The sequence below is a fragment of the Gallinula chloropus genome (assembly GCF_964237585.1).
Source record: "Gallinula chloropus genome assembly, chromosome: Z".
NCBI lineage: Eukaryota > Metazoa > Chordata > Aves > Gruiformes > Rallidae > Gallinula > Gallinula chloropus.
In genome coordinates this window covers 22375981-22403739 of record NC_140089.1, presented here as the reverse complement: position 1 = coordinate 22403739, position 27759 = coordinate 22375981, and the positions used below count along the sequence as shown (strand labels likewise).

At 37.3% G+C, this 27759-nt stretch overlaps 1 protein-coding gene across 1 annotated transcript in view; it reads right to left on the bottom strand.

Moving 5' to 3' along the window:
- The window catches only part of SRFBP1 (serum response factor binding protein 1), a 71785-nt gene that overhangs the window by 37690 nt on the left and 6336 nt on the right, over nucleotides 1-27759 (bottom strand). The window contains exons 2-3 of the mRNA XM_084278910.1: nucleotides 9419-9507; nucleotides 8474-8546 (exon numbers count right to left, since the gene is read on the bottom strand). Coding sequence (XP_084135036.1) covers nucleotides 8474-8546; nucleotides 9419-9507 — 162 coding nt within the window. The remainder of the gene's footprint in view (nucleotides 1-8473; nucleotides 8547-9418; nucleotides 9508-27759) is intronic.

The following is a 27759-nucleotide window of genomic DNA, read 5'->3' as shown; positions in this document are numbered from 1 at the left end:
TGGAGCTGTTCTGAGCTTCTGCAGAATAAATTAAGTAGAACAACCAGCTCATATACAAAAAGAAATTAACTAGAACTGCCTCAAGAGATCTCACAAGGACCAACTTATTTGGCAACTGTTAGTTACCTTTGCATGGGATGGCAAAATATACAGAAACATATGTAATGCTTACAGAAACATTCTCTTCTATCTCAAGTTCAGGTGAATTATGCAGAAGGTTAATGAAGAGGCCCAAGCAGGAGCACTAAAATGCTTCTCAAGTGTTGGGATTATGAAAGAAGTCATCAAGGCCAAAGTATCTGTTTGGAATATACATGAATATTTTCAAAATGAGCACAGAAGCATGCTGACACTTCTGTCATTATTTTGAATAACAAGTGTTTTGGTTTGCCATCACTGCTCCATTTTTAAACAAATTAAGGCATATGGGTTGCATTAATTTGTTTTTTGTAATACTGCAAAGGTTGCCTTCTTTATTAAAATAAACAATAGAAATACTTATGCAGATTTCAGAAAGATGGTGTGTCATCTGCACGCCATATTTTTTAAAAAGTGAAAATAGCTTATTTTGCATCCTTATAAAAAATGATAGTAAAATTCTTACGCAAGACTCAAGAGGAAAAAGCTTCATCTGCCAGCCATATTTTTAAGATAGTTGACAATCTTTACTTAGAACCTACTTTAATATTTTCCTTAAGTTGTCTCAAATTTATCAAAAAGCTGCTTTCATGGTCTGTTTTCACTTTGTTACTAAGAATCTAGTGCATAAGAAAGAAGAGCACATAATAACTGCTTTTATTTAAGTATCCTGTCAAAGATGAAGTCTTGAAAATGAAGCTGGTGATATTTTTACTGACTTTTGTGTCTAGAAAATGCAGCCCGTCTTTTTCTACACAATCCAAAACAGTACTTGGTGTAAATAAAATCATTACTTCTGTTACTACAATCAAATAAAGCAGTAGGAATGGATGTCAGTTGTTTTATCATTTCAAATCAAAATTGTACAAGATTATTCCCCTACAGTTTTCTCTCAGTTTTCCTTACAATTCTAAGTACTATTTTATGATTGCTACTGAGGAAAAAAGTATATTCAATAATTTTCTCATGCTGAGACTCTCAAAACTTGCTCATTTCAGATATTTTGACCCCACAAGAGAGGCAAATAGGAAACTGACATGGGAAAGCAGTTATTAAATAGGGCTTTTCTCATTTTAGAGTAAGTTAAATTAATACTTACGCATGAATAGAAGAAATATATGAGTGAAAATAATATGAAATGCTATGAAGATTAAGAACAGAACTGAACTCTGGCTGTGAGCGTAGCAACCTGCCCACTCACTATTTTAAGAACAGTGTCAGCAAAAGGTGGTAGGGAGGAATATTCAAAGCGAGTGGGTATACTGAAGAGATGTGGTTAGGGGCTTGATCATATGAAATGCAAGGAAAGAGAACTGTGTTAGTTCACCCTTAGGGAAAAAGGGCTAAGGGCAAACCTTATTACTGTCTGTAGTTACCTAAGATGTCCTAGAAGTCTTCAGAGGTGTCTAATGGAGAGTGGTGGTCAATAGGCACAAGATTTATCCCAGGTAATTGACTCACTGTGTGATGAGGAAGGAGGCATTCAACTCAGGGGTAATAAAATGTTGAAATATGTAGAAAAAAGAGGGTGTGGGATGTCAGTCATTGGACATGTTCAAAACTCAAGGGTCTTGAATGGCGTCTTTTTTCTGTCTAGAGCTTCTTTAGGCAGAAGATTGCACTGGATGCAGAGGTCTCTTCCAGCCTACATAAGTCTGCATTTACACAATCATATGTAGGAGGGATTTTAAATTTAGGAGTGGTAAAACTGGAAGTACAATAAAATAGCTTATCTTTAGTTAAGGATGAAAACCATATAACTCAGGTGTTTCTTTTCCTCTTCAAGAAATAGTTTTGGGAGTAAGTCAATAGTTGCATGCCTATGTTTTGCTATACCTAAATAACTGCTTTTGTGTAGATTTACCTTTCAAAGAGTGTGCAGAATGGTATCATAAACAGTACTGAATACAGGGAGCTTCATCAAGTGCTTGAGAACATACTGTGTGGAGCAGTACTGTTGCTCCACTTGTCTGGACAGTGGAATTTAATTCTGCTTTAATTGATAAACTTATGGATATTCTGTTCTGTGCTAGTTCATACTACTGAACTGGTACTACCAGTAGATAGTATGCCCAACTGATTAAAAAGCATCAGTTCACTCCCACAGTCTCTGCTTGTAGGCTCTGGAAACTGAGAAGCCAAAGGGTGGAAGTGACCAGTAAAAAGCAAGAGGGGGAAAAAAAAAAACCCAACCAAACCCAAACCAACCAAAACACCCTAAATATCTGATCCCTTCCCATATCCTCTCACAGAACTGTGGTTCCTTATTTTCCTTTAGCTTTACTTTTGCCCCCAGTGTACTTGCAGAAGCCATTCTTGCAGACCTTCACACTCCTGACTAACTGGAAATTTATTTGTGTTTCGTATTTCCTAACACTGTGTGCATTCAGGCAGTGTCTCTTCACCCCTCAAAGATAGTCTTGTTCTTGCTTCCACTTTGGGTAGACATCTTTTTTGTGTTTGGGCTGAGGAACACACTGTTTATCCATGCAATTATCTTTTGCATTGTTAGATGCACTTTATTTTGTGTTTCCTACTTGGAAGAGCTTTCTACTTCAGCTCTGACAGAATTTGAGATACCCATTAAATGTACCTTCCAGTGGACGTATAGTGATAGGACAAGGTGTCAAGGGTTTAAACTAAAGTAGGGTAATTTACATTAGATATTAGGAATAAATTCTTCCCTGTGAGACCCTGGCACAGGCTGTTCAGAGAAGCTGTGGCTGCTCCCTCCCTGGCAGTGTTCAAGGCCATGCTGGATGGGGCTTTGGGCAACCTGATCTGGTAGAGGGTGTCCCTGCCCATAACAGAGGGTTGGAACTAGATGGGCTTTGAGGTCGCTTCCAACCCAAACCAGTCTATGAATATTCAGTTTGTATAACAAAAACAATTTTACTTACTAGGGCACACATTATGTAGAAGATACATGTAATGCCTCTGACAAAGTAGAATGTGCTGATGAGAACACAAGCAGCAAAATTCAGTGTTTCCTAAACCACAGAACAGTAGAATCATGTGCCTGACTGTTTGCTCAGTACAGCTGAGTAATGTACACAAGGACCTGCCCACCCTTCAAAGCATCACCTTTCCTTCCTTACAGCAGTGAAGTGTACCTGCAAGGATATAACATGCCAGAGACTTGACACTGAAAGAGAGCTGAATGACTTTGAGTTCTAGCACCTCTTCCTTCCCTGTAGTGGTCTGTAAGTGTCATCTGGGCCATACCAGTGTGAAAACTAGACCATGCCTCCCTCTGCCTTTTGTTATGAAGTATCAGGGACCCTTCCTATACTAATTTACTAGAGTTTAAGAGCTTCCCATTACTCTTTCAAAAACGTTTATAGGTTAAAGATTTTATAAATTATTATGAAAGTTTGATACCTGTTGTGAAATGAAATATGCAAGACAGTTGTTGGAAACATACACTAGGAGAACAGAACAGCAAAACTGCAGAAATATGCACTAGTCCTCACTCTCACTTAAGACAATTCTACTGTGAGATGTTAACTGAAACCAAGGCTACAGGAGATGGAAGCATTAACTAAAATGAAAATACTACTAGTAGACTATTATATGTTTTAAAAATATCCTGGTATTTCAGGATACAAAAATTTTATGCAAAAAGACCGCTCTCTAAGACCGACCTATCAAGCTCCTTCAGCTCACCTACTACAAAATTATCAGTTACCCAGTCCTGAGCAAAAGTCCTTTCTCACCCACACCACTATTACTTTTAGGAAATTGGATGATTTTTGTTCCAAGGCCAAAGATTGTAAAAATATCCCTCAGACTCCAGTTCTACCTTTAAAAACCAATTTGGTTTTCATAAATTTGACAGTAATACTGAAGTTTACACATTACTGCTGTTCATGTCTTTCTAAAATGTGAATTTGAGAGAAAATAATTTTGAGTAAAGCATAACCATATTCTCATGCATTTCTTCTACTAAAATTATTTTTCTGCAAAAAATGTTGTGTTTTAAGTACACCAAAACAAAAACATTGTATTGACATCTATTTCTTCAGTGATAGTTTTGAGAATAAAGAACATATCATCCCAAGCCATGTAACAGCTGCTGTTCATGCCCATCAACTGGTATCCATTTTGACTTCAAGAGTGCAAATAGCTCTTCTACCATGTCTCATTAATGGGCATCCTCTAAACACGATACTGCTGTATCATTTCCTGCCCCAATATTGAGGTTTTCATTGTAAGATAAAGGCAAAACCTACCTCTAAACACATGGGAAAGCAACTATGTATAGTTGTATTAAAGACATAATGTCAGCCAAGAAACTTAAATAATTCAAGAAAAGTTAAAGAAGAAACCAATAAAATAACCCAATCATTTACTTTTGTGGAAAGAAGCTTTTCATAATATCATAGCTTCCTAAACAGGGTAAGAAGTCCTTTGCAACGGATAGATAATGAATCCATCTTGAGACTACCATCAAGCCTGACAAAACCGTAAAAAAGTTCCGCAATGACAGATAATTCTGTATTTCAAAAAAGTAGTATCATAGTAGAAGGACTAGAAAGGATCATACTGTTCTGTTTTCCCATCTTTCATGAATTGTTAAATAAATATTTTATACGGTTTTGGCAAATTGAAATCTTCTGAACTCAAAAAACAGTGTACTATTCCAATAGCTTTGAGAACTCCTGCAAACAATTAACCCAGTTCCTGGATCCACGTAGCTGGAATTTTTAACTGCTCTCATTTCCCACAATGTTTACTTCTGATTGTTGTGCTCAAGACATTATTAAGTCTATTTGCCAATTATGGAATTTTTAATCCCCAGTTCCAACAATGTAAACATATAGAATCAAAAATTAAATGTCATCCCAACAGTAACACAATACATGCTATTTGAAACTTAAATAACAAAAAGCTTAATACAGCCCAGCAACAATACTTCTTAGGTTTTCAATATATTCAGAACTGTGTATGTGCAAGTATATATAGGATATATAAAAGCAGCCATAAAGTATTTAAGCTGAAAAGTGAGCATCTAATCATGTCCTACTCCCAGGAAACTGTATTTAACTGAACATTAGATCAGCAATGTCTGCTTAGAGGCTATTTGAAGACAGAAAAACATCTCCAGGAGTTAGGGATAAGACGTAAGACAGGAGTGGCAAGCATTTTCTCCTTCCTATAATATCAGACTGTAGTTATTAAAGATCCACACTAGAGAGAGAGGTTACCATCCTGTAACTGAAAGTTCACATTTGTGTCATTCAGGACTGCAGCTCTTACAGGTCCTGCTGAGCTGCAGGCAGCCTGCCTCTAACAACAGACACACTAATAGCAATTGATTTTGTTGCTGTAGTTACAGTCCAGATAAAAAAGTGGTGGCAGCCATGCCACACAGATTCCCCAACTAAATGGAGTAGTACAAAAGGTTTGTGGGTTTACAGGCAGCTGAATGCAGAAATGTAATTCTGAATTTGGCAAGGAATTCCCCCTTCCTGAGATTTCAGCCCCTCATATTTTTATTCCGTGTGAGAGAAACTTAGGCATCACACTAAAGATTTCAGCAAGACACAAAACTGTGTTAAGGTCCCAGGATTTCAGTCCTTCTCCCCAATCTTGAAACAAATTCCTCGTGAAACGAAATCCTCCTCTTATGTCTTCTGAGGTCATCAGGACACATGAAGTCCTTCACAAAAGACCCTGTTCATTACACGAGTCCCCATATGGCTTTTTTATCTGGTTATGTGGTAGGGGAAAAGGTGGTCTTGATCTATTCTTGACTGATGGAAGAAAAAGGCATATTCAGAGAGGTATGCTGTCTTTTACAAGTGGGAAAAACTCAGAAAAAAATAGTACTATTTTCCTTTTCTTTCAAGAGACCTATTTTCTTCAATCTACAGCAACCTTCTGTGTTTTTGTCCAACCAATAAAGAAGTTCTGGAATTGGTAAGTAGCTATCTCAAAAAATCTTTTAAACTGAAAATACACATGCTGTCAGACTCTGGTGCAACATCCACTTTCTGGCTCCAAACCACTTCAGCTGGTGTAATTATTTTTTGTTTTTGTCTTTTCAGCTGAACTTCCCTTTGCAGTTTGCTACACTCCTCAAGCTTAAAAATTCAGTAACAGAGAAGGCAGACATTTTTCCTTACATAAAACATGTAAGTAGAAGTTTATAGACTATTTCTGCATGTTATATGGAAAATGAACTTCCCATATACTTCAATGTCAATCAGTTTTGAAAGGATCTGCATCCACACACCAGAACTACTAGAACAGTCTGGGTAATACAAGCCTGGTATAACTTGCAACTTTGTAGACTGCTTTCCTAAAATAAAAAAAAATAAGTCTAAAATACACATTCAGGTTACTCAAAGTGTTCTTTATGAAATCCTACAATCAATTACTTATGATCAAGAAGACAAAAGGTTACTGGGAGTGATGCTTCATGAATAAAAAATATCCTACTATCTCAAATAATATCAACGATTTCTGTGAAAGCTACTGTGGTACTCTTCTATGCTGAATGAGGAATACTTCTACACCAACTCTAAAAAAGCTCTCAGGGTAGAAATCAGCAATGGTGAACAAGTATGCAAACCGTCAGTGCCTTTTAGGCTGCAATTCATAAGAAAATGGTTTTTCTTTTGTCTAGGAAATAAAATACATTGCAAAGCTAGCGTCTATTTGCCGTTTTCAAAGACTAATAAAACCAACCTTACTGCTACAAAAATAATGTTAATATAAAGGTGCATTTCTTTTAGAGACCACTGATAGCACAATTTCAGACAACCAGGTGCATTTACTAGGTATTTGCCTGAAAAGTGGGAGTTTTTCCTGTCAGCTGCTCACTCTGAAGACTCCTCACTTTTTATAACCTGTTTCAAAGCAAAATTTATTTGCCTTCAGCTCTCCAGATTACAACTGTTCTCAAAGTTAACATAATCTGTGCGCTCATTAACACCGACTGAAGAAACAGCTTGAATGTGAATGGCCAATACAGTCCTGAGTGCAGACAGCCTGTAACATCTCTGTATTAGCCCATGATGGAAGGAAAAGGACAGCATGGGCAAAGCAAACACTTCCAGGAGATGTGCGCAGAACGGATCTTCCAGTGAAATCCTCACAGAAGCCCCACAAAACATGGGTTTGGGAGCTCAGTGTTGCACCACACCTGATCACTTTATACTCTCACAAATTGAGATGTTTCTAGAATCATCATTGTGCTCCAACAGACACATAAACACGTCATCAAAAAAACCAGCAATCACGAGAGCAAGTTTAAGGCTGACAGCAAGCCAGAAAAGAAGAATGCCTCAATATGAACGTCATGCTGCTTGACCAGTGCTGCCCATTTTCTTTTCCCCTTTACTGATTTGTGAGGACTGTTGTTTTGTCAGCACTGTGCTAAAAATCCTTATGATTTCACCTGATGTACCTGGCACAAAGCACATCTATATGGGTCAATGTAGCTTTTCAATTTATCAGTTTTTTTGAAGACTAAGATGTGTGTAAGGGTCAGGAAAGATTAAAATAATACTAATAAAAAGGTAGGGAGTGATTTAATCACTAAAGTCATCAAGGAAAAACAAACAAAATGGTAATTTTATCTGAAAACAGTTTTCTTGGCATATACAGTATTTTCATGCTCATGTCTTGTGACTGGAATTTGTACCTCTTTTCAACACAGACAAGCTGAAGCAGCATCAGCCAAAACCGACATATAACTAGTACACAACCCTATGAAGCAGTTGCTGATATATCATAAAATGTAAAATGCAAAACCAGCATCAATTGACAGTAAGGCTGAAAATAAATTTAAAAGAAGGCCTGAATCAAGCATTAGCAGTCCCTTGCAGCTAAAATTTCAAGCCACTATAAAACTTTGAAATGGGAAGTAAAATACAAGTAGCATCACACTTCAAGTTAAGAAAAATGACAACGAAGATACTGTATTGTCAGACATACAAAATCCCTTTCCACACTCCTGAGTGGCACAAGAAGTTTAATTTCTGTGCTTTAATTGTTAACAGTAAAGACTTGAAGCAACATTCATTTCCAGGAGTTGGACTCAATGATCCTTATGAGTCCCTTCCAACTCAGTATATTCCATGATTCTAAACAAATTTATGTTTAGTCTGACAGCCTTAAGACTCAAACTGTCTCATACTTTGACAAATGCAGCAAACAATAATGGAAATATATAAATATTAACGATTTTCCAGCTGTGTCACAGTAATGACCAAGCTGACTCTGAAAATACTTCAGTTAAATTTCAGTAATGTAATCCCAGAAAACAAAGCCTTTTGTTACTAAAATTAACTGCATCTAATATTTAAGCATCTAAACATGGTATTACCTTCATGGCATGGATTTCTTCTATTAGCCTCTCAACTCGTTTTTGGTTCTTTAATTTCAAGTCTTCTGAACCCCTGTAAATAAAGTCTGTCTTTAGTAAAAAAAAAAAAATAAAAAAAACCTGTTCACTTCAATTCCCCCTGTGCCCACACTAAATAGCAAAACAAAAATACCACCAGAGTGAGCACAATCACGTTCCCTTGTTGTTAAATGAGCATTTTAGCAAAGAGTTGAATGTAGTCTAATGCTGATCAAAACAGAGGAAAAAAACCTGGGGATTTACAAGAGTAATCAGAAGGACAATTACTACCTTATTAGAAAACAGTAACTGCAAGCCCTATCAACACGCACTGATATCTCATATACAATTACATTTTAAGATCTGTATTATTTAAATATAAAAGACCTTGGGATTGCTTCTTTATTTGCTGAAACTGTGAGAGAAGATTATGCTTAATTTACACTTTGAACACTGTTACAGATATATTTTACACTGTCTTCAATAAGACACATCATAAACTATTTTGGGCTTGTAATCTTTAAAAATATAATCTAAAAAATTATAGTTTAACTATTTATGTACATACTAATACAAATTATTAAAAATCAAGTATGACCTGTGTATCTATGCAAAGTGAACAGTATTTTTTGCTATAGAACCTTGCAGGCAACTGCAGTGAGCAAATGTTGCACAACATACATTCAACAGCAGAATAACCTAAAAGATTAATTCAGACACCTGTAAAAGGTGCTCTAAATGATGGGGAATACCTTCCAACACACTAAATCCCTTTTAAATGCATTTTAATCTAAAGTGATATAAAACTAATACATAGAATTGATAGTAAAACTAAGACATAGAATTGATGCACTCCCACTTCCCACAGAATTGATTTATCCCACTTCTCTGTTCTTGAGAATAAAGACACTGATATTTAAAACTGACTTTTTCAGCTTTAATTTTCCGATGTGTCTCGTTAGTTTGCGAATAGTTAGGACTCTGGCCTTCTTCACATCTTTTCTCATCTTCACAACCTGTCAGAAAGATGGAAGACATTATAAAGCCTGTTTTCCTTGATAAGGTTCCATATACAATACCTTCATTACATGGACTTAAATTTTAGAAATTAGTTCAATAAAAAGAACCATTTTTGAAAACAGAATGCACTCCCCTGCTAACCAAATCCCAGTTCAAATGAATTCAGATTTCATTTAAAAATCAAACTGCTTCCATAAACATCAGAGAAAGAACAACCAACAGTCTAAAAACGTATTTGAGATCTAAACAGAAGACAAGACATTCCTAACTAGCCAATACTTTAATATTATTCTTAGAGCTAGACTGAGCTAGAGATTTGAAAACTCACCAACTTTTGCCATCTTTTTTTTTGTCCCAGTGAAAGAGCACCAATACTTTTCTGTTAGTACAAAATACGTAAAAGCATTTTCATTATGAAACATTTTGAAAGATTAAGGAAAGACTCCCAAATGAAACATTATTTGTTACAGAACAGAATTTTCAACATGAAAACATTTTTCTACGTATTTGTTGAAAATAAAAACCTAAGTGATTTCCAACTCACTTGGAAGTCTCTTTTGACTTTCTACCCTATCCAATAACCTGTTCCCAAAATGCATTTCAGTGTAGACAGTATTAAAAGAAATTGTCAAAAATGGTTTGGTCTTACTTCATTCCCCGAAATAAGAGACAGAAATCCAATTACTATTATACATGCAGTGTAGGCAGACAAATCATGTGAATCTTTTACTGTAAATTCCAGCATGGGAAACCCCAGGCCTAGACATTATCTTGTCAGTGGTGCACAAGCATCAAAATGATGCTTGATGGTGACTGCATCATCAAGTCAGATCCCCCAGGAATAACAGTATTATAAACCTGTGTCAAGCTTGATAAAAAAAAGAAAAGGAAAATAAATAAATCTTCAAAGATCAGAGGAACACTTCATACCTGTGATGGGCAGCCTGGCTAGTATATATCCCTCATGCAGAGATCACCAACACGAAACCTTATCACTTATTTAAAAAAACCCACAAAACCCCAACAAATCGAATGACACATTTTGCACACTTGATTATGTTGGCCTCTGCCAGGGTGTGTGGAGCAGCACTTCTCTGAAAAGCAAGGGAGAGGAATTGTACTGGGGCAGCATTCGCACAAAGAGAAGAGAACAAGCAAAAACAGTTTCTGAGACAAGAGTAGGTGACTTAAAATTGGTCTCCTGTTCTAAAACTTGTACAGCAAAGGTTAATACTTACCTTGGTTACTGAAGTGAAAATAACTCTGCACACAGATCATTTCTGTTTCAATGAAATGCAGAAACCATGTGCCATAAAGCACCCGTGCCCAGTCTCTGTTACACAGCAGCACTGTCCAAAGGACAAAAGCCTTAACGTTACCATGTGCTACCTGAGCATGTAGACTCTTAGTTTTAGAAGACACTGAATGGAATTACCACAGCTCCCTACGTTACATCTTCTACGTGAAGAAAGCAAATTAAGCGTCTTCTGGTTGAATGCCTTCGATACTATGCATGTTCAAAGAGTTTGGCACTTCAGACACTATCTGGGTATGCCTTCTTAGAAAGTGTTTTTGGGGGAAGGTTGGTTATTTTGGTTTTTAAATAACTATTAAAGACATCCACGAGCTACAAACACATTTTAACTTCAGTAACTCATACTTTGTGTGCTAGCTACTGTGTATCCAAACACAAAGTATATTTAACTTCGACAAAAATAATTTTTAAAAATATTTTTAAAACAATTACAATATATTTTTAAATAGAAATATTCATGGAGACACAGCATGTTTCCGGGGCCTATGAGAGCCAAAACTCAGCCTCCTTCACTGCCAGCCAATGAAGGTTGTGTGGATATACGACAGGGGGAATGAGGGAAGGTATTTGCTCTTTGGCAGACTAGGAATATCAATTTATGTATTCCACAGTCATTTCTTTCACACGGGACAATATGCATCAACTGTGTTCTTGGAAGTACTTATAAAGTTCTCAAGAAAACAGTCATCTCTTTGGGACAGAAATCAAAAGAGCTTTGCTTTAGATTTACACTGTGCCTGAACAATGGTGCTCAGACCACCAAGGTGGGTCGTAGGACTCACTGAGCTATCTGCCTCTTTAACGTGTTAAAGTGAGATGAGCATTTACTCCTTTTGGGTAAAAAACGCACCAGCAACCCCCTCCCCACCCAAGCAGTAGTAGATATTTAAAAACAGTAACAGTTACTCGTAATAAATAAGGTAGTATTTTTTATAACTAGGTTAAGCAAAGACATCAAGAAAATGAGAAGTCTTTGTAATGAAATTTAGAAAAGCTGCAGTAAAAGTCAGTCTGAGCAATGCTTTAAGACCAGCCAATAAGGATTTTTAATCTACTTAGAGATGGCAGTAAATGCAAAAGAATAATTGTAATCACAGGCAAATCTTAAAGTAAACAGTTTATCTATAGACAGGGACACATTCTATAATTCCTGGAAATTCAAGCAGCCTGCAATTCTAAGTGAAAATAACCACTTCAAGGACTCTTTGCAACAAAGAACCAGAGAGGCTTTCCTTCCTTGAAGATACCTCTTTATTCCACAGGAAAACATTATCTATGAGGCAAGTAAGTCATCACTATTTATTAATACTAAAAAAAAAAAATAAATCTGTGTTTATTCATGATTAATACACATTTATTAATTAAAATTCTTAAATGGCAGATAAGAATAGGTAGTATGTAATAAAGAATAGATAATATACAACTAAGGATAGATATAGACAATATATAATTTATTAAATCTAAAGGAAATCCTAGGGGAAATGAACTGACTCAAAAACAAGCCTAGCTTGAAAGCACACGAGCATCTTTCAAAAGCTATGGTTAGGAATAAAAATCTACTCATTCTGCACTGTGCCTTCCACAGTATATTCTGGGTTTTTTTTACTACAGATCCTAAACAAAGGTGAAACGCACGTACTGACAAAGAGAGGATTCCATCACCCCAACAGCTTGCAGCCTGACAGAAAACACCATGTGTACCAGCAAACCAGGTGTTTCAAGCCACAGGCAGACAGTCACTGCTGCTTTTTCAAGTGAGAAAGGGCAAAGAAAGAGCACAGGGATCAGCAGATTAGCAGCCAGATAAAAACTAGAAACCCTCTCTTGTAATTTACCTTTGCCCAAGGTGTTAGGGATTGTAACAGGAATTGCTGACAGCAGCACAACCTGCATAGTTCTCACTACTCACTGCTAGTAAGTAGCAGGAGTATCTGGCAATAAAAGGAGCCCAGATTTGGACGGATGGATATTATTTGGCATGGTACAAAGGAACAAAAGGATATATGTCAAACCAAGAGGGTGATTTCCAGCAAAAAGAAATAATCTAAGAAGTTGAGTGTCTGAAGGCATAGAACTATATTTAACCCATAATTTACAGCTGAGGAAGGGATAAACCAACTTCAGACACTTTGCCTTCTTATTCTAGGTTGTTCCTGCCTATGAAGGCTTAATAACCATTCCTAGATATCTGTCCTCTTAAGTGGTAGTCCAATGCAGTCACCAACACGTCCAACTCCTTCTCATGCCCAAGCAAGGGGAATAAAAGTAGAGAAAGTGACACAGGATTGTTTAATCATACCCTTGATCTCTAAACTCCCTCCTAGTTTTTTGCAAAATGTAGATTGGTTCGAATACTAATATTTCAGTCATAATTTGTTTAATTTCAACTAACAAAAATCTTGGAAGGGCTGAATCAGTGTTGCACTGCAAATGGCTTCTGATCACATACACACATATGCCTTTTAAATTAATGAGACATGGTTATTGTATAAAATACAAGACAAAACATATGTAATAGAATGGGAAGTTATTTTAAGAGCCTCTCGCACAATTACGCTGCTGTAGAAAACCTCCAATGAAAATCTTCAAGTTCCTTGAAGAGAAAGTTGATGTATCAAACAACAAAACCAAACCAAACCAAAAAAGTAGTTTAAGTTCCAGAAACCTAAATCACTACAGAGTAGTCCTCATATTGGTGATGGCAACAAAACCACACGGAGCAATGTGGACAAAATGACAGAACGGGCGCAATATTACATCCAAATTCACATGACTAGTCAAAGGTATTTGCCTTCACATTTTTAAGACAACAGCAGCAAAGTTCTCAAATGAACACTACATTAGAATAAAATGTTATACTTGGCTACTTCTGAAACTTGTTTTGAGGTTTGTACAGGCAACATGCCTCCCAACTAAGCCTGTGTTCAGCCAATTAGAAAAAAATAAAGGAAAGTGTGACTAAAGATTATAGTGTATCGAGAAAGGTATGTGTCTACTCTGAACTACAGTATCAACTAGACAAAAAAAAATCCAAAATCCCAATCATTCTTTAAGAAAATATTAATCCAATTGATTAAGGGAAAAAAATAAGCAGTAACATGTTTTTGCCCATGACTTAATATATTCTATTCAAAACCACTGAAATATTAGAACCATGTAGGTCTAGAATTTCAAAAGTGGTTTTTCATGATACCATGCACAAAAGCTAGTACTGTACATGCAAATACCTAAAAGACCCAGAATGTCTTAAATTCTTCGTAACTCAAAGTTAACAAAAGCTTACTTATGCCGTCAGCCTCAGCTATCCAAAACACATGAAAGCCAATAAATTGATGGCCATGTCTTTTTCCTCCAAGCCGCCTGAAGTACATACAACTGTTCTTCTTGGGCTTCAGCCCACGAGGTGCTGAAGATTTTGGTCCTGACCCAATAATGCACTTAGACAAATTATTAAATCCTTAAACAACCAGCACTAGACAGACTGGAGTTTCTTCATCCACTTCTGCTTTATGCCAGCACACAGTCTAGTCCTAGTTCTTGTACAAGTAACCAGAAAAGACAAATCATTCTGTTCTCCTCAAGAACACTCTACCTAACCTCATCCACTGAAAAAACTTTTTGCAAGCGTTTATATTCTTCTGAAATATCTGGAATGATATACAAGCACACAGCCATTAAACAGAGTCCTCTCTTCCCTCCCCCAATATAAAATCTCTTCTGTATGAAGACATTCATGGATTCAAGGTCCAGACACAATTGAAAAAAAAAATCATTCACAGTTTTAAGATAACATTTCTAAGCCATCTTCTGTAATTTTACATAGATATGTTAAAATACACTTTGCAGTAAGGTCTCTTTTTTATCACTTGATGCCTGGGATGGGGGCAGGCAAAATCATAAAGGTTTCTTCCTGCACGCACAAGGATAACGGGCTTTATCTGACATGAAGGTCCCACCTGAGAGTGTGATGACAGTGAGACTGTATCAAGAATCTCCCTTGTAAATTCTGTCTCAGGAAAGGAAAAATCTATTTTAAATATACCTGATCATATTGCTACCAACAAATTACCACATACCTGCACAAACTAGATCTAGTGAATGAACAGCAACGATAAATGAAAACATAGCTACAAGCTCTACCTCAGTCCGAGTGGAGCCAAGCATACCCTAACAGGTTGAAATAAGAGTCTGTTCCATTAACATCAAACTTTCTCAAAGTAAATAAATAAAAAAAATAATTTACACATTCCCAAAGTTACACAGTATCTTGTTGATTTTACTGTATTAAGAATTTGCTACTCAACCCCCTCAAATTTAAGTAGGACTGATAAATTACAAAGGGAAAAAGTAATCAAAATGACACCAAAACTAGCTGTGTATGTTGCTCAAATTACACACCAACAAATGTCAAATCAAGAAATCCAGCTTTTTTAAAATAAAGAGTTAAATGCATTTGAACATTCAAGTTCTCTCCAATACTTACAAGAAAAAACATGGAACTAAGTAATGTTTCGGTTCTCACTGATCTTTCTTTCCCTAGTTTTAGGGCACACCAAAAGCATTGGTTTCATTTTATAGTTACTTGGCAGTCTTCTAACCAAGAAATTACCATGGAAACAGAGTATTCTAAACGTTAATTTTTGGTGCTATTTGGCAACAGAGAGTTTTAAAATTCAAAACACCTGCAGCTGGATCACATGTTAGCCAGAACTAACAATAGTACATAATCTTTTGAGTGAATAATCTAAGTGAAAAAATGTTTCTGGAACTTCATTACAAATATTTCTCTCTATTATCTGGAATGTCAGTTTGAAAGATCTAACGATTTTTAGATTCTTAGGAAAAGTGAGAAATTGCCAAGTTTACTTTTTTTCATTTTTAGAAAAAGAATCACTGTATTACAGTATATCAAAATATCTGGAAAAAGCCAGTCTTAGACTTACTGTAGCTTCATATATTTACATTATAAACCCAAATATAAGTAGGGAGGTAAAGACAGCAAGAAAACATAAATGCACCTATGTGATGTATCAGAGCAGTTGTTCAGTTCTATGACACTTTTACACAAATAATCACACAAAAGAAAGATCTTATATATCCTAACCTTACAATAATAAAAACAAATTAAGTTTTCAGCCAGTATGAACTGTTTGCCCTCATGGTCACATGAATGCCAGACAATACCAGAACAAAAGAGCAAAGTGAGAATGTACAGGAGATAGAGAGGTGAGCTATGAAAAACCAGACTATAACCAACGGGCTATCCGCTCATTTAATATAAGGAAATCACAGACAGAGACTGCTAAGAAACACGCATTTCTTTGCCATATGATGGTAGTTTTAATCTTGCCCCTGTCATCTTCAGCTACATGCAAACACATCCAAACCATATCACAGTACGTCTAACAATACGTAGAGAAGTTAATGAAACAAAGACAACTTTTTATGGACTAAAATACAGCATCCTGCTGCTCAAAGCATCATCACATGTCATCATTGCATGTATTACCACACTGATGGCATCAAGTGCTATTCACCAGGTGGTGACACCCACAAAGCAAAATATCCACAGCCTCCCAAGCCTCTGGACACTCTCTCTGTCAGGTTCCCAAGAAGATTGCTAAAGATGACAGAATCACAGAATGTGTTAGGTTGGAAGGGACCTTTAAGGTCATCTAGTCCAACTGCCCTGCAGTAAGCGGCGACGTGTTTAGGTACAGCAGGTTGCTCAGAGCTCCATCAAGCCTGCCCATGTATGTCTCCAGGGATGGGGACTCCATCACCTCTGGGCAATCTGTTCCAGTGTTTCACCACCCTCTTAGTGAAGATCTTCTTCCCAATACCTAACCTAAACCTACCCTGCTCTATTGCCCTTTGTCCTGTCGCTATAATGAATTGGAAAAGAGCACACAGCCCATTTGGGCACGTTTCGGCCTTTCTCACGGGAACAGTAATGTAAACATTCCTTGAGAGCTACCACCAAACCTGTTCTCCACAGTCTGTCCATGTTGCTTTCTTTGTACTTTCTCAACTGAAGCACTGAAATACGAGTTTCTTTTTTCAACATAGCACCATACTTCCTCCTGAACAGAGAACAGTTGTCATTTCTTGCATAATTTCTCCAAGTGGAAACCACAGTGAGTACTCAGACTGCTAGCAAAGATGATTTTCATCTAAAGGTTTTGAAAAGCAGTTCCAAATATCTCAGATAGTTGGGAGGGAGTAAAGCTAGTCTAGAATTACATGCTCATTGCCAAAGACCAAAATTTAATGGGTTTACTGCTTCAAAGTCAGTGTCTTGCTATATGGACTCAGGCTTTATGCAGTACTTGAGAAAGCATTTGAGCTGTTAAATCCAAACCAGGATCATGAGCTGGCTAGACACGCTTCTAAATCCTAAATAAACAGCAGAAGTTGTAAATGTCCAGATAAGAACTAACTGTGATAAACTAACTGAAAGATACTATATTACATAAAATGGTGCATAGGTCACTACATGGAAATAATAATTACATTCTAACTCTGTATTTAATCAATGGGCTGGACACGAGTTTGAAAACCCCCAGCTAGCACTCTGCTAAAAATACTTCCATGGAATGTTGCAGGGGGATGCGGTCAAGCCAGTCAACACAGCCCAGCTCAAATCAATGGATTTCTATGTCTAGGATTTCTTAATTAAACCAGAGCTCTAACTACAAGCCATATGTGAATTTCACACTCTCTTAAGCTTTGATTTCACAGGAAGACAGTAATAGCAAAAGCTACAATAGTGGCACAGAGAGTAGTGAGCTTTTTTTCTCTTCTTTTAAAATGGTGGTTTTTTTAAAAGCAGATGAAAAAAGAGCATTGCTACCATGACAACACTATGAATCTCTATTACACTCACATAATCTGAAACATAACACTTCACTTTGTTTATGCTAACTCACAAACAATCTGTGTTATTTTTTGCATTAATCATAAAAATTGTAAACATTATACAAACCTGTAGAGCTGAAATGCTATCCTGAAAATTGTGACAAAACCATTTATGGCACCTTTCACATAACAAAGCCAGAAATGCAACAACAGCATTTCCAGTATTAATTTGGCATGTGTGTGTGATTGCTTTGGCTTTTTCTCCCCTTTTAAAGACACAGTTATGTTGCTTCTCCCTCTTCTTTCACTTCAAATAAAATACACACCCTTCTGTTGAAACTGCAGTTGTTTAAACCCATTTCATGCATATTTTAAAAATAAACCAACTCAGGTTAATGTAGAGTTTTTAAAGATTAACCTCCTTGTATCTAAAACGGAGTCTGAGTAACAATGCATTGAGCACTCACCACCCCTTCACTAGGCTTTTCATTAGCCTAGTCACCATTTGTCAAAGCCACAAAACATCAAGGGATGAGCTTGTCTGACAGAACCAAGAGATGCAAGACTCTTTGCTATGTAAGCCAGGAAGACATCTGTTAGGCACCAACACCTTTGAAGCAGAATGTAGAGTTAAAGCACCTAAGTAGGTATCACTCCACCTTGCAAGAAAAGCAGCAGTAGAATAACCATTTGGCAGCACAGCTGAAAGGAAAAACCAGTGCATCAGATCATTTTCCCTTATTCTACCTGTTTGATTTTTCTCAGTCATGGGGTACTAGTCACTTGAAAAAAGTGTCCTGTAGAAATGTTTACATATGAGGAGTGGTAAGAGAGTGAATAAACTTTGGCAAACTGTAAACGCAGGGCTGTTTTCCTTATATTCTTCTCACCTTCCCCCATTTACATACGACTTTGCTTCAACATAGCACTTGGCCTTTGAATACTCTTAGAATCAAAATAGTCATGGTTGGAAGGGACCTTTAAAGGTCATCTAGTCCAATCCCCTGCCCTGAGTGGGGATATCTTCAGCTCAGTTTGGTTACTCAGAACCCTGTCCAGACTGACCTTGAATGTTTCCAAGGATGGGGCATCTACCACCTCTCTTCTCTGGACAACCTGTTCCAGTATTTCACCATCTTCTTCATAAAAAAAGGTATCTGTATCTTCTATCTAATCTAAACCTATCCCTCTCAGCTTAAAGCCATTACCCCTTGTCCTATCACTCCACGCCCTTGTAATCAGCCCCTCTCCAGGTTTCCTGTAGGGTCCTACAGATACTGGGAGACTGCAATAAGATCTCTCCAGAAGCTCTTCTCCAGTAAAAAACAGATCCTCTTTCAGCCTGTCTTCATAGAAGAAGTGCTCCAGCCCTCTGATTATCTTTGTGGCCCTCCTCCAGACTCGCTCCAACAATTCCATGTCTTTCCTGTCCTGAGGACTCCAGAGTTGGATACAATACTCCAGGTGGGGTCCACAACACTGGAGTAGAGGGGCAGAATCACTTCCCATTCATTTGTTTTGGAAGTGCTTTGGACAACACCCACTGAAAGCAGTTATTTACATCCAGAAGGGTGGAACAGCTTACGATGGACTTAAAGGCAAGGTGACAGATTCAGCACCTGAGCTCACTCTGAAGGCTGACAGCCAAGTTCATTCTTCTATTTACATTTTGCTTTTTAATAATTTCTTTAGACTTGAAGTTGTTTAGACATTGCATTAATTTGTATAACTACTTTTATGTGACATTAATATCATGATAAATTATTTACATGCTCAAAAAAAGGGTGTCTGACCAAAACCAGGACAAAGGGAAAACCTCATAGCCTACACTGTGTCCTCTTAAAAGTACTTTCTCAACTTTGGTTCAAATTTAATTTTCAGAATTCATCTGCTGCTCAGTGTTTCAAAATGAGTTTAATTAATGATCATTTTGCAGTGAGATGGCGTTACTGGCCTCCTACATCACCAGAGAAAAACCTTGGAGTCCTTAAAGCCAATACATTACAACTTTTCTTAGCTATCCTGAGAGAATGGAACATTAAAACTTTGTATATTCTGGAATTAAACTTGTTAACCTGGTTTCTGAGGAAATTAAGTTTGTCATCACATTGTTTTCCTGTCAGTATCACTCCCCAGTAACCTTTGGGCTTACTAAACAGAAACAGAGGTTGACAAATCAGCACAAGCCAGAGCTCCTACACGTTTTGTGAAAACTGGTAGCCAAGTGGGAGATAAGGACTAAATTTAGCATGCCTAGTGTGGAAGTAATACATAAACAGAATTCAAATCTTTTCCATTTTGGCTGCCAATTAGTACATCCATACTCATTTGCCAGCATGTCTGGCTCTGAACCAGCCACAGAACACCAGTCACATCTCTTGATAAGCCAAACAGGTGGGAAACACGGGCCGAAGCTACAGTTACTCACTAGCACCCAAAGAGAGCAACTCCAAGGATAATACAGTAAAAATAGATGTAGAGACAGAGGAATAACTTAGGATACTTGCATGAAGCTCCAAGGACTACTGGATTTAAAGCTGTAAGAAGCTTGGAATTACTGGTTCTGCAACCTGAACTTAAAATGTTTTATCACATTCACTGGACTGATATCTTTAATCTGGTGACTGAAACTTCAAGGGAAAATTAGAACACTAATAGGTTGATGAACCAGATATGAGGAGGAGAGATTATTCTGTGCAAAATACTTCACATAAAAATAGAGCTATAGCTAGTGCAGTTACCTTCAGCTTACACTAGTTCTATGTGCTGAAACAAAAGGGGAAGCCTGTGCAACATTATAATAGGAATAACTTTTTGCAAATACTCACATCTTAATATTACCAGAAAATGCATTTTTTTGGTGAGTCTGTCATTCAACACCACTCATTCTGTACTAAGCCTCATCCACTTTAAAATTTCTATTCCAATTTCAATATGTAGTTGTTATTATGCAAGCATAAAGGAAAAATAGATTAACGTTCATTGAACAAATAAAGCAAAACTGAGCATCAGCTGAGGAGTGATAAGGTTGGAGAAATAACTGCTAAGTGATTTCTCTAGTTCTCTATAAATCTGAAGGGTAAAAAAATAACCACATACCACGATTTTCAGATTGTCTATAAAGTCTATGTTTAAGTTGGTATTGTGAACCTGAGAGTAAAAGTAACCGCTCTTGCTATGATAAGAAAAATAAACTTTTTTATTTTAAAATCTAAACTACTTTTCCTCAAACTCATCCTTAGTAATACTTCGTACCTGTCCATACATGCAAGAAGAGGAAAAATTACTAGAAAACCAAAAGGCAGGGAGGTCCTTTAGGTATGTGAAGAGTATCGAAAAAGGTGGAGATCTCATCTATTGACTCCTGCTGCTAAAGGGAAACTCAGCTTAATTAACTTTTGGATAGAAGCAAATCACATCTCAATTTAAACCTTGCAACAAACCTAATTTTCATCATATTAGCAACTGTAACCAGCACTGATATGTTTTGGAGAAATAAGATGCTCTTGTACTAAACTCTTTCACAAGCTGAAGGAATTTCTCTTACGGAGGTATTCTTTAATGATAAAATCTTCTCCTTTTGCTAACCCCTAACTCCCAAGTGGGCCTACTTTCCTCACTGATTATCAAATTCTCCTTATTTAAAAAATGGTAACAAAAGCAGGTTTCAGACTTTTTAGTAATGGAGTATCAAGTCTAGCATAAGGCTTTTCATGTCCCAAACCAACCAACAGAAAAAGCTAGTAAATTGCATTCTTGCTGGAAGTTTTTTTAAGACATAAAATAGAAGTTGGGGAAAAGGACAAGTATGAAAAGTAGAAGGAATAAAGATTTTTAAAGTTTATACCTTTAATTAGTTGTCTATCAGGTGGTTGCCAAGACAGGAACTACAGGGGGTTGCTTAACTATTCCAGTATTAGCTACTAACAATTTAGAGCAGTGCTCAAAGGTTCCTGCAAAACCTTCTTCCCTGTAACAGAACAAGTACTCTCACATTACCCATCTATTTCAGGTATTGTATGTTTATTGTAAAACCATTTAGAACTACTCTCCCACATCAAGTGCTGATTCTGTTGGGGTACTCCCATCTTCTGAAGCTTTCTACTTTCTTCAAATACTGAGATTTTCCATATTAAACATGTATTTCCCCTCCTTAAGAGCTCTCTTCATTCCCTATCCTATTTCCTCTTGTCCTGCACACCTCATTAGCCACCTATCATTTCCAACTGCTGTAATATTTAAAGAATTACCAGCTATCTCTCTCTTTCCTTCCTGTTATTTCTGAACTTCTCTATGAGCAAGCAATCACCTTAACTGCCCTTTTGCTTTTTATCATCTGGAATTCCTATTTCATCAGGCAACTAAGTGTAAGTTATGCTCTCCTGCTCCTATGGTACTCATTTCCTTTGCAGCAGTCCCCCAGTGATTTTTGCCTCTGGATGAAATCCTTTATTCATTCCTTTGAACCAGTTGCTATTCAAAACAATTCTTACCAGCCTCTCATGCAACCAGTCTATTCACTCATCTCTTCCTACATTAGCATATTTGTACATGACCTCAGAATTTTTCTAATGTACTTTCAAAAAAACAGCAAAGAAGAATCATAGGTTAAAAAAGACCTTTAAGATCACTGAGTTGAACTGCAAACCTAACACTGTCAAGTCCACCACTAAACCACAGAATGTGCTAGATTGGGAAGGGACATCTAAAGGTCATCTAGTCCAAACCTGCCCCAGTAAGCGGTGACTTCTTCAACAGATTGAGCCTGACCTTGAATATCTCCAGGGATGGAGATATTCCTCTCTGGGAAACCTGTTTCTGTGATCCACCACCCTCATATTTAAGAACTTTTTCCTAGTATCCAACACAAATCTACTAGTTTAAAACCATTACCCCTTGTCCTACTGCTACATGCCTTCGTGAACAGTTCTTCCCCAGCTTTCTTAGAGGCACCTTTCAGGTACTGGAGGCCGCTATAAGAAGCCCCTGGAGCCTCCTCTTCTCCAAGCTGAACAAGCCCAACTCTATCAGCCCATCTTCATAGAAGTGGTGCTCCAACCAGTTCATGTCCTTCTTGTGTTGAGGGCTCCAAAGCTTGACACACTATGCCAGGTGACATCTCACCATGGCAGAGTAGAGGGGCAGCATCACCTCTCTTCATCTGCTGGCCTTCTGAGCTGCAGACGCACATTGTCATACATAAGTATCCCCAAGTCCTTTTCCTCATGGCTGATTTTTAGCAAATTATCTCCTCACCTGTATGAATAATGTGTATTGTCCCAACCCAGGCGCAGGACCCTACACTTGATGTCTAGTTTGGAGGTCAGATTAACAGTCCTGTAGTTTCACAGATTCTTCTTCAGGCACCACCTGTAGATGGGCATCACACTAGCTACCCTTCATCAACTGGGACCTGCTGATTATCCAGAACTGCTAATACATGATGGAATATGGCTTGGGGAACACCTACTTCTGACAGATCCCTCAGCATCCTTGTGTGGGTCCCAAGAGTATAGCTGATTCTGAAAATAATTAAGCTAGCCTGTTACCACAGTAAGAAGTTTCAAGGTGCCATTTACCTGACACATTATCATGGCTACCGATTTAATAGAAAACGTTCCCCTAACCACTTAAGAGATTTAGATATCCATGTTCAGCATTTACTGGTGGCTCTATGTTAGTAATATACTGTAAGTATGGCTTTTATTGAAGATTCCTTTTCTGTTTGCCTTTCTACATTGCTAGTTTTAATTTTTTTTAAAAAGAGGTGGGCTTCCTGTAAACATGTCAGTACTATTAGTTGAAAAAGTACTACGAGTTATACCCGGAGGAGTAACTTTTGTTTTCCATTGCTCATTTTGCTGGCTAGTTTTCATTCTCTCCTGACATTATCAAGGTTAGAATCCAGGGAAATTAGAGAACTACTCCTGAATTGCATCAGAAGGAAAAAAAAAAAAAAAAGAAGAATTAACGAAGGAATAAACACAGTTTTATAGCCATTTTAAAGCATGTTTGGAGATTTTTATTTGAAACTTACTGGCTGATTCTCATTACTATAGTTATTTGGAAACAGAGCAAGCCAAATCCTAAAATGGCATTCTTTTTCTAAAATAGCTTACAAAGAGCTATTCCAGATTCACTGCTTCCATTTGCACTTAACACAGTATCTTTTAAGAGAATGACAAGCACTAATTCCAACATTTGACTCATTAAAACCAGCAAAGTCCTTCACATTTTACTCCTCACTGACTTCCTTCTCCTACTGGACTAGTACTTGTTTCTGCTTCTAGGCAGGGTAACAAATTTTTCAGACTGAATTCTCATATTCTATCAAAGACCTTGCAATCTAATCTTCTTATTACATCAAGGTACTATACAGTATTATATTGCGAATTATAGCCCCTACCTTACTTTAGGTGTCAGAGATCTCAGTACCATGCTTACTGATGATTTATATGGCAGTTCTCTAAAAGCCATCACACAAATACTCTGCTGAACCTATCTTTGACCTGTCTACTCAATAAAAAGTTACCAAATAGAAACACATGACTAATGTAATTACAGAAAAATAAAAAAGACCAAAATATTTGCATTCCAACAAAAAAGGTTATTTGATTTACATGCTAGTTTTGACTATATACACACATGCTTCATTTGGTATGAAACACCATACAAATAAAGAGGTATCATCGTGACCCATCTTTGCAATGGAAATGATGTAATGTTAATTTGGGGCTTTTTTCTCATATAAAATTAGTACAAGGATTTTAAATCCCTTTCTCTTCTGTTATTTAATGGACAATCAAAAAGCCCACTGAATTTAGTAGCTGCCACTTTTGTGTTGGAAACCCTACCTAAAAATCTCTTTCCTTACTTGATTTTCACTACTGCCCTCCACATCACTGAACAAAATGAAAGGAATTTTATCATTGCTATACCAACTGGAAATTTGCAGTGAATTCACAAGAGGTACTATTGTCCTTCTAGGAACTCCTCCCCTCCCCAAGCCCAGAAATTCTATTAGGAAAAAATTCAACACCACCCCTTCCCTTCTACAGCCATTTTAGCCTTGCTTCCTCCTTCATTTGGCAGGAAGCTTCAGGCCCAGCAATGCAAAGATTGTGGAAAGAAGTCTGCAATGACAGCAGTAAGCAATTAAGCATATTTATTGTAACAGAATCATTTTTAAAAGTTCTATTTTATGCATGCATATATACCCATAAATTACATTTTATAAAAGACTATACTGTGTACTGCAAGTATCTCACAGTTCCTTTAAAATAAGAGTTACAAAATTTCCCATGACTATGTTTGCATGTTTTTTTCATTATATTGTACACTACCACACCAAGGAACCACAGATGTTTTGTTTTATGAGAGCATCTTACTAGTCTACGTGGCCTACCACACACGCTTTATATAAACCACTTGAGCTAAGGAAAAGTTCTCATTTCTGCCCTAAGTACAGTAGTTTGATAACGGCTGTCTACAATATTGCCAGAAGCAAAAAACTGTGTAGTTTGCCATGTTTAATTGCTTCAGGAATCTACTGAAACAAAATCTGTGTGAACAGCAGATCAGAATTTGCTGTTAATATTAGTACAACTGATGATGTGGCAACTCCAGAAACTTTAGAAACAGCTGCTGGAATAGTTCCTAGGGAGAGAAAAAAAAAAAAAAAAGCCACAATTCCTCAGAATTCTATCTCACAGAGTATAAGTTTGGAAATTTCATAAGCTTTCAAAAGACCTTTTCCTTAGGACATTTACATGGTCTGTAAAAGAATGTCAGCAATTTAACACTTGAACTGTTTTAAGCAGAGTTCAAGCCCAATCTAGCACAATTTTCTTCTCCTTGTTGTCCTTAGAATTATTTATTAGTAACACAACCAATGCAAGAATTTTTACATGTATTTCCATAGAGCTAAAATGACTGCTGCCAAGTATTCCAGCATTTAAAGAGAAAGTCCTGTTTGCTTCTTAACTTTGCAGAGATTTCTAATTTATGACAAAAAGTAGTGATATGCCAGCATACTGAGAAATAAATTCATTGAATATATTAGCTATTTGGTTTTTTGACTGTGTATAAATGTATTTTTTCTCAGTTCTCATAACTTGTTTATAAGTGACATATAAGAGACTGTAAGACCAGCTTGAATAAAGTACTTAAAACCATATGCGAACCAAGGATACACAGATTACAGCAGTGCCAGAATTAATCCCGTTTCAATTTTGACCACAAACCATCCTAGGCACCTGTACTTTTTCAGAAGTAGCTAAGCACTAACCACTTTACCTTAAGAATAAGTTTGAACTGATCAACACTGTTAACCCAAAGCTGACTTAAACTGCCCAGGAGACAAAGTGTGTCTGATACAGCTTAACCATGCTGAGAGATAGCTTGGAACACTATCAGAACTTGTTATCTGAGGAACAGTCTAAATGTTGGGGCATTTACTGGAATTGAAATGTCTAAAATTACAGATCTCCTCTAATCTGGGGGAGTTTGGGACAAATGCTTCCATTTCAAGAGAAAGGCTGGGCCAGAATTCTGGGTAGGTGCTGGAACAAACAAGGCTCATAAGCCAGAGACAAAATAACAAAAGGGAACTCATCTGTAGACCAGCAACAACAAACTCCTCAAGGGTAAAAACTTCTGAGTTCCACTATTTCCTCTGAGAGGGCTCATGTATTTTATGTTAGTTGTTGGATAAGCAGCCTTTGGAGCACTGCCAAGGCCTTTTTCTACAGAAATGCTCAAACTGGTGAAATACACGACCAGGCACCCTTCAACCCCTAGTATCTCCTTTCTCTGCCGGACAGTAGCCCAGCGTTAGCATTTGTTAGTACTCGTGATGACTGCACTCTGCTGGCCACTGAGATCCCAGGACTCTACTCACCTCAGACTGAGGTGCTTTAGCGGTTCCTTTTCTCAACTACTGGAAAGTTTTCTAACAGCTAAACTGCTTCTTTTTGTTTAATGGTATTTTCCAAATCAGACAGCAGCATGCCTTGAATTCCAAGCAGGAAGACACCTCACAGTACCAGGTAACTGGTCAGCTATCTCACTTCATGCCTCACCTCTCATTCTGACAGCTGTAAAGGCAGTGCACAGGAGCATCAGATTGCCCCACAGGACTCCCAGGTTCACCCATAGCCCAGGGGATAGCACACAAAACACATCTTTGGGGGGAGCTCCTTTATTTCCAAGAGAAGCCTGGATCACCACACTGGACTAGCCACCCAGTATTTCAGACTGCTTTAAACACCATAATGCCTACAACGCTCAGTCACTATTTTAAGTTTCCATCTAGGGTTCTATTTTACACTAGGAAGGTCCAGGTATACACTCTATAATATCACAACATACCTTAGGGTAACACTAGTCATTTAGATATAATACATTAAAAACTGAACACTCACCTCAACTTGGTAGTGAAAAACAATTTTAAATAAAACTGAACAAAGGAGGCCTAACTGTTCATTTTGCTTTACTTATTACTGGATTGGAACTCGTTTTAAGGGTTCTTTTGCAACAAACAGGTAAGAGAGCAGGGTTGTTCCTCCCACCTCAGATATACCCTTCATCATATTTTCAAAAAATAAACTTATTTAACAATGAGATTACAAGATTTGAGTTGTTCTGTACCTACTCTCCAATTAACTCATTATGTAAAATTATCAAGATCCAACAAATGCAAGGGTTCCTTTGGTTTCCCCTTCAAACCCTCTAGTTCTCCTGCTCTTGTAGGCTTGACCACTCATTAATTTCTCTAAGATAAACACCAGACAGACAACACAATTGCACATCATATAATCATCCTGACTATTTCAGGGTTTGTTGGTTGAACACCCTCCCCAAATCTTATTGCACAAGAATGTCACTAGAGATAAACATTGAAGATGATGAACAGCACAGTTTTACCAGCCTCCTCAGCCAACTGAACAGCTTGCTGTGGTGGAAGGGGGACAATTTGTCTCCATCCCTTCTCCACTCCCCTGCCATTCATCTCTGGTCTTATGGTCTGGCTGCTCCCACTCCCTATAAAACCCTGCTGCCTTAAAGTGGTAGCTGA